Genomic DNA, 8,096 nt, shown 5'->3' on the forward strand with positions numbered 1-8,096 from the left:
GAATGACATTGTTTGTTAACTCGCTTTTGTAATTACACATTTTCGAGTTAAGTGTTGGTTGACTGAAGCAGACTGAATTTCTCTTGTTGCTGCACAAAATTACATCATTTAGTCCTCATTTCTGGGGCACAACTATTCTCCAAGTCCAAAAGTTCTGTGTGGTTGTTTTTTAAAGCCAAAGTGCACTTTTTATTTTTTTAAATAGAAGTACTAAAACTAGCTTAATGAGAATTTTAAAAACATCAGGCATGTGCTATATAACACAAATTCAGAAAGTAACATACTTACAGCTTCAAAAGATAAGTTAACATGTTCCAGAAATTTCTGCCTTAAACCGTCAGTCAGTTCATTGAAGCGATAGCGTAAGAGATCCATTTCTTGTTGAAGAAACCAACGCCTGAGCTCCTCACTGCAAAGAAAGAATAATTAAAAAAAAACCAAACTACGTTTTCTGGTTATGCATTTCCTCTTTCTTTATAAACTAGATGTCAAACCTAGTGAACACAGCATTAAATGTAGTGCTGACTTTGGCATGGGACCCACAAACTGAGGAGCTTGGAAGGTAAGGAGCACTCAACCAAGACTTCTGAAGAGACAGTACACAAAGAAGCATGACTACGGATGTTTTGGAAGAACAGTCGATCTCAACACTGATAATTGCTCTGTAGGTATGAAAGTGATTAGTCTCTCTTAAATGGTACTCATCAGTCCTTACTTAGTTTAGATAATAACCAACTGCAGATAATGTTCTCCTTTGGTACTTAGGGACAGGTTTTTTTTTCCTTCAACATGGCACAATATTTCTTCGTTGAACAATTAATGTCACAAATAATCTGATGAGGCAAATACATTATGAAGCCTACTTCTTTTAATTCTCACTTTTGGGGTACCCTCCAGCTAGAAGGAACATGCACGTATCTCGGATACTACAACAACAGTGCTCTATGATAGGCACAAAATACCCTGGAAGCAAGCAAAAGGAAAATATATGACAATGAACTTGGGTGAGGAACACAAATAGAACACCTAACACTTGACAAAAGAGCAAGAGGGGGTTAGCAACTGCTGTTGTGAACAAGTAGGAGAATAAACAAGAACACAGGGACAGTGTAGGGAGTCAGTAGACAGCATAAACGAAAAACAATACTGAAGCCTGTCTCTAAGTACTCATATTCCTCTTTGCATACTGGATTGCTAACATCTCAGCACTCAGATTCCCAGGCATCAGCATGTTACTCAAACTATAGCAAGTAGGTACCAGAATACTAGTAACAAAAGCCACCCTGCACATACAGGCACAGAATGCAGATGATACTGCATCTCACCTGTTACAGGCCATCCTTTAAAACTGTCCCCCAAGGGCTACGCTGTGGGCTACTGCCGTGACAATTCAGAGAGCACAGAACTACTGCAGTCTTACATGTTCTCCTCACAATATTTAAGGATCTTTTCCGAGAGGGAACCAGTGAATTACAACAGAGTTGTTTGTGGTTTTGTGGACAAAAGCGCTGCTTGAAATATGGCTTCAAGAAAAGTAATTATTATTCAAATTATAATTCCGGATGGAAAGGTTCTGTTAAGGTGCTTTGTAAAGTATAAGTACTTGGGACGTATTAATAATCCATGCAACTTAAAATGGAAGTTAATGCTTTTATGATTGATCTGCTGCAGTTCTTCTGTGATCACCTTGGACAGTAACAAAGTCCTAGAACATGACACTTTGACTCTTTTTCTAATTCATCAGCCTTACACTGCATGTTTTCCTAAGGGGGAAAAAAAAAAAAAAAATAAGCATATATAGTTACTTTGGAGCCCAGCCAGCCAGTCTCTTGTTCCTCCTTTCCTTCAGGAGAGTAGATCAAAGGCTATAATCCCACCTATCCACTTAAGTTACCAAAACAAGAAAATATTACTGTCATCTCTAATACAATACACACGCCTACCCAGACTCTTCCTACAGTTGACAAACTAGCTGATGAGCAGGCTTACGTTACTCTATGTGTCCAGCCTATATTTAAAAACTGACTTTCTTAGGAACATTATCATTAGGGCATTATTTATGTTCATTTTTTCCTTATGTCTTCAGAAAATTTTACATCATTTCTAAACTCAAATCACACCTTATACTCATTATTAACATTTTAAGAAGTTGTACACTCTCATTCCAGACACATATTAGTAATAATACTTATCAGAACGACAAGTTTAACTGAAAAGCAATGTCACTGTCGTTAGATAACTAACCAAGCTGCTGCTGAAGATGAGACAGTTACAGGTAGTTGAAGCGCAGACATGAGGAACGTCTCCTCGTTTTTTGCCTCTTAAAACTTTTTTGTGTGCACAATACTCAACAGTTTAAATGAGATCTGTAGATTCCTGACTAGAAAAATAATATGAAAGAACAGGTGCCTTCATATCAGGGAACAGCACTCGGGGCAGGGGGAGGTTGGAAATCAATCCTCTTCACCCCCCAAGGAGCAGTAGGACAGACTGGCATATTTGTTAGGAAGCATCAACACAGAAGTACTTTAGAAAGACATGAACATGCTCCTAATCCGGAGCCTAAGACTAGTAGCTCACACTCCACAATTAAATATGAAAGTTCAGTTACCAACAACTTAACGCTAACTTGTAAATAGCCTGAGCATGGGCCAGAGGTCTATTTTACTAGGCAACCAACACCATAGGATTCCTCAGAGTTTAAGTTCCAAACGGTAGACAGCAAGGGGAGCATGGGTACAGAAAGCACATAAAAGTTAACGCTAATCAATGTAAGAGGCAGCAATCTCAGCACACAAGTCTAATTTTTTATCATAAAGCAAAAAAAAAAAAAAGGGCAGGAAGTAGAGAAAAGGTCCTGCGAAGTTTGGTAAAGAATTTATGTCTTTGTTATGTGATACAGACAGAAAGAAAAAAAAATACCAAACACAAAAGCACATTTGAAAGTTTCCTGAATAGAAGAGAAAAGGTAGAAGAGGTAAAAACCAAAACAAAACAATCCAATTTTATAAGTGAGGATTGATGCAAAGTAGAAAAAAAGTTGATGTAAACTTGTACCCCTGGGTGGCACTGTTGGCCAACTAGAAACTTCAAAAGGCAGTGTCACAGGAAAACAAACCTGTAAACACAGCTGTCTGGCAGGCCACAGGGAACTGAATTCAAGCTAGCTTGCAGTTATGCCTGTTTAAGTACACTTTTTCATACGCTCCTACCTTAATAGCTTTCATCAATTGACCTACTGATTTGTGCCAAACTTACTTTTCTGACCTAGTATGATAAAAACTTAACAGCATATTCTATTTGCCTCCCAATTTAATCTTTGGGGGAACATGCCAGTTCTAGAGCATAGAAATATCTCATCCCTGAAATATCTGCTTTTCAAGAGAGAAGGAAAAATGCTGGGTACAGGGTCACCTCCCAGTGCTTAAGATGCTATTTTCCATTTTATGAGTAATCACTAAGTCCACCTTTACAAAGGGAAGGAAAAAAAAAAGCTACTTTAAGTGGAAATTGACTATCAAGCTGCTTTATTGAAACACTGCATCAAAGTACCCGTATATAAACAGGAACACAAAAATACTTTGCAAGGAGTTTAAAAAGAGCGTCCTGGAACCCCATCCAAGGCCTCTCCTCCCTAAGAAGGAGTCTTTCCCCCTAGACTACTAAGCCAGGCTCTTTCCTGATGATCCTGTGGCCCAAAATAGCTTGTATTTATTTCTACACAGTGGTTCACCTTCAACAAGCTGCCCACCTCTGCCCTGCCTATAATATAATTCTTAAAATACTTCCCTGAAACACAGGGTTTGAAATGTGTCTCCCATTTATTTCCTAAGCAAGCACTGCCGTCAAATAAGCTATCACACAAAAGGCAAGGATCTTCTTTTTAAAAGATAACTTGCAGAGAAAAAGAAAGCAGTCCAATTATCTGCATCTATCGCTAATTCCATGAGATTCCAGAGCCATTATGGAGATGCAGGGCAGGGGGGAAGATATCACATCAGTGACAAAAGGCAGGTGTTTAGCCAAGTCCCTGCTTGATTATTTCTGACTGACCAACTGCAGCCAGCACCCTGAGTGAAAGGCTGCTTCACTTACATATGCCTTCCTCCCTTCTCAGCACAGCAGACAAAGCTTACGGAATTCCACTCCTGAACCAAATACCTAACCTTCAGATTTTGTTTCATGGCTTGTATTGCCTTCTGTGAATTTGATCCAAACCCATTTCTCCTGAAGTCTCAGACTAACCAAAACCAGATGCCTCTTGAATTCCAGATCAGATTCTTACCACCAGACAATACTACTTCCCAGAAGAGCAGAACTTTCTTCAAATGCATCTGTCACTACAAACACCCTCAAAGCACCCTTAAAGCACGTTTATCCTTTCTTTTTTTTTTAAACTATTACAAAATCTGTATATTAATTTTGATTCCAAGCATCCCTTTTCATCACAGTTGAAATCATGTTCATAGCAAAAAAACCCCCACGCAACTCTAAAATATCTGTAATGTCTATAATAAAGCAATGTAGCATCTGTATACATTTAAAATTAATAAAAGTATGGCATAATCCAATAAGTACTTACGACTGACAGTAAGCAAGGCGCAGTATGAAATGAGAGATATGGTCTTTTCTTCTTGCCTCGTAATCATCCTCAGCTAAAGCCTACAGAACATATTATTATTATTTCAGAGAAATAATCTCTCCCAGATTAAAAATCCACAATTAATTTGTGTGGTGTATTAATACTCATCTTTAAGACAATAAATGCAAGGCTATTAAAGAAGTGTGCTGCCCTAAAGAAACTTATACTCTCAAAAAAACCTACAGCTCTAACAAAATGACAGAATTTAAGTTATAGGACAGTATTACATCCCCTGTACTTTTATTCAGAGTTCTTGAGTGGTGTAAAGTGCAAGAGAATTCCCTTTTTTCATTTTTACTTACTTTGTAGGGAAACTTAAGTTTCCGGAGCTCACTCTCCAGCTTAGTTTTGTATGTATCACTACCTCTTACGTGGCTGACACCAAGGTTTTCAACTACTTTGAGCACTGGGGGGGGTTGGAGAAAAGAGAAGAAAAAGTCCGTGTTAAAGACAACATAATGAAAAGAAATCTAACACTGTCATGTCTTGGGAAATGCACAAACTGGGGTAAGGCCATGGGAATTGCTTTTTGTGGTATGAGGAGCAAAGGGGTAACATGGAGGATGAGGCGTGGACCACCTTACCCTGTAGCCCACAACTCCTGAACAGCTCACCCAGCTCCAAGATCCACACAGTCAATATGGAAAAGGAAAAACCCTAACTGACGGATCAGTCCCTCAACACTGGTTTCCACTGAAATGAAGGAAACCTTGGATTCAGTGGTTTTCTGCAGTTCAGGGGAACCCTTGCGCCCAGCTACAACAATCTGAATTGCTGTATTGAGATGACATAGAACAGGTGGCAACACCTAGAAAGCAAAACATGCTCACAAAACCCACCAAAATAAATCAAAACTATACAGTCCTGGCTGCTGTACACCAAACACTTGTTGTGAAATCAGTCACAGTGCTCTGAAATACTTAAAGCAACAGATTTTCCTTTAAAGGGCGTTCACTTCAGCACGAGCAGGCAGCGAGTTCACATTAATAACCGGCAAAGAGAGTATCTAAGCCCGCCAAAAATACATACAGCCATGACAGGAAGAATGAAAAGCTTCGGCGGAGGGAGGGCGGGACAAGGGACACGGGGACGGCCGGGGACGCTACTCACGCTTCAGGCGGTCGATGGCAAAGCTCTCAAACTCCACCAGCGAGATGCTTTCCGTGGGGGGCTCCAGGTAGAACTGCAGGCTGTGAGGGTACAGCTCCCGCCGGTCCCCCGCCAGCCGCCCCTGCTTCAGCCTCGCTCGGCCGCTGGAGAACTCCATCTACCCCGCCGGCGGGCCTGGGGGCGAGAGACAGCACGGAGGGGAAGGAGGAGGGGAATGGCCGGCTGGAAGAAGAAGGGGAAGGCGGCCCTCGAGTGGGACAGGACCCAGCCGCCCCCTCCCGGAGTGACCAACCCCCCCAGTCCCCACGACAACCACCCCCGCCCGCCGCCATAAGGCGCAGGCCCTCACCTGCCACCGCACCCCGGCTTCCCGCGCACGGCCAGCCCCGCCCACTTCCGCCCCACTGCCCCGCTCCGCCTATCTGGGGCCACGCCTCCCGCGCGGCTATTGGCTGGCGACAGCGAGGCGAGCGGAGGCCCCCGGGGACGGTGCCCGGCGCCAACATGGCGGTTGCGGTGGGAGCTGTGCGGGCTGGTCTGTCGTACCCAAACGCCTAAACTGATTAAAATGGTCTTTTTGGCCGGGTTTCCTGGCAGCGCGTGGTACGCTGTAACTAACTTTCTGTCAGTTCCTCGTTTTCATGACTCAGTTTTCATGTTTAAAAATATTTGCCACCAAATGAAATCTTCTCCCCCCTTTTTTTCCCCCTCAGGGATGGCTGTGGGGGTCTGGGTGGAAGTCGCTTCCACCACCTGCCCACCCGCTGGCATCTTATATGTTCAAAATCTTGAATCATAGTGTGGTTCAGGTTGGAAGGGACCTTAAAGATCACCTAGTTCCAACCCCCTGCCCTGGGCAGGGACACCTCCCACCAGACCAGGCTGCTCAAAGCCCCATCCAGCCTGACCTTGAACACTTCCAGGGATGGGGCATCCACAGCTTCTCTGGGCAACCTGTTCCAGTGCCTCACCACCTTCACAGTAAAGAATTTCTTCCTAATGTCTAAATCTCCCCTCTTCTAGTTTAGAACTGTTACCCCTCATCCTATCGCTACGTTTCCTGATAATGAGTCCCTCCCCATCTTTCCAGGGGGCCCCCTTTAGGTACTGGAAGGCTTAAATACTGCAGTAATGGGGCTCCCAGGGGCCAAAGAGCAGTAAAGTCCATTACTGGCACTGGGCTACATCAGGTGGCCACCATTGCAGAGGGCCTGGCCATGTTTCACGATGCCGTTAAGCTGGTTTGAACATGAAATGTTCAGCACAGTATTCAAACACTGAGGAACTTCCTTCTAATTCCATGATCCCATAAACTCCGCACCATTCTACAGTTGTATAATATCATCATTTTTCCAAGATAACTGCAGGATTTGCCATTTTTGCCACTGGGTTGACCATTTTGCTGCATCTGAGATGGGACGATTCAGACTGGACGTTAGGAAGACGTTCTTCACCATGAGGGTGGTGAGGCACTGGAACAGGTTGCCCAGAGAGGTGGTGGAAGCCCCATCCCTGGAAGTTTTTAAGGCCAGGCTGGATGGGGCTCTGAGCAACCTGGTCTAGTGGGGGGTGTCCCTGCCCACGGCAGGGGCGTTGGAACTAGATGATCTTTAAGGTCCCTTCCAACCCTAACAATTCTATGATTCTATGTTCTGTTTTGTGTCCCTGCCTTAGAATGCCCCTAACTTGCTAATTTTCCCCAACCAGAAAAGCTGTTTAATGATCTTGCAACAAATTCAGAGTGTAAAGGGATGGAAAATCAGAATTGAAATAGTTCATGCCCACCAAGTGAGGAACATCAGCAGCTTAGGCTGGTAAGTTCTTAAGAACAAAGACACAATCATGGACAAGGACACATGCTGGTCTCATGTTCATGGGCAACACCTACAGCATTGCTGAGTAATCTGATTGCAGCATTAACATACACTGCCACTGGAAGCCAGCCTAAAACTGTGTCCTGCCTCTGTACTTGCAGATTAAATGTGACGCTGAGTTCAACTGACATGGGATAACCCACTAAAATTACCCTTCGAAACAAAGTGGCCACCTCCAAATTGCCTAGGGAGAATACTCCTCATGCTAATTCTCAAACTGTGAAACGTGCTCTTTGGTCTGGGCCAAACTTCTGCTAAGGGACCATTGGAAGAGTTTAACAGGATAGAAAAACAAGTTTCACTCTCCAGGGCTGTTCTGTAGTTTTCCAGGGGAAAACATGCTGTCGGTATCTTATTATATATTTTTATATTATTTTTTATGTTTAACCCAAAGCAACTTTATATCTTTATATATATAAAGCAACTTCAACCCAAAGCAACTTTCTTCGAATAGCCAGTGCTCATCCCTG

At 43.0% G+C, this 8,096-nt stretch overlaps 1 protein-coding gene across 3 annotated transcripts in view; it reads right to left on the minus strand.

Annotated features, from left to right (window-relative positions):
- Positions 1-6,132, minus strand: part of PRIM2 (DNA primase subunit 2) — a 116,623-nt gene extending 110,491 nt beyond the window's left edge. For 2 of the 3 annotated variants that reach the window (XM_054195756.1, XM_054195758.1), the window contains exons 1-4: positions 5,753-6,005; positions 4,945-5,048; positions 4,583-4,662; positions 289-409 (exon numbers count right to left, since the gene is read on the minus strand). In XM_054195756.1, the coding sequence (XP_054051731.1) occupies positions 289-409; positions 4,583-4,662; positions 4,945-5,048; positions 5,753-5,909 (462 nt within the window). In that variant the 5' untranslated portion in view covers positions 5,910-6,005. Of the gene's footprint in view, positions 1-288; positions 410-4,582; positions 4,663-4,944; positions 5,049-5,752; positions 6,006-6,101 lie in introns of those variants that run through there. The other variant, XM_054195757.1, reaches the window with a different exon arrangement.
- Between the last annotated feature and the right edge of the window lie 1,964 nt (positions 6,133-8,096).

This window comes from Rissa tridactyla, chromosome 3 (genome assembly GCF_028500815.1).
Source record: "Rissa tridactyla isolate bRisTri1 chromosome 3, bRisTri1.patW.cur.20221130, whole genome shotgun sequence".
Classification (NCBI taxonomy): domain Eukaryota; kingdom Metazoa; phylum Chordata; class Aves; order Charadriiformes; family Laridae; genus Rissa; species Rissa tridactyla.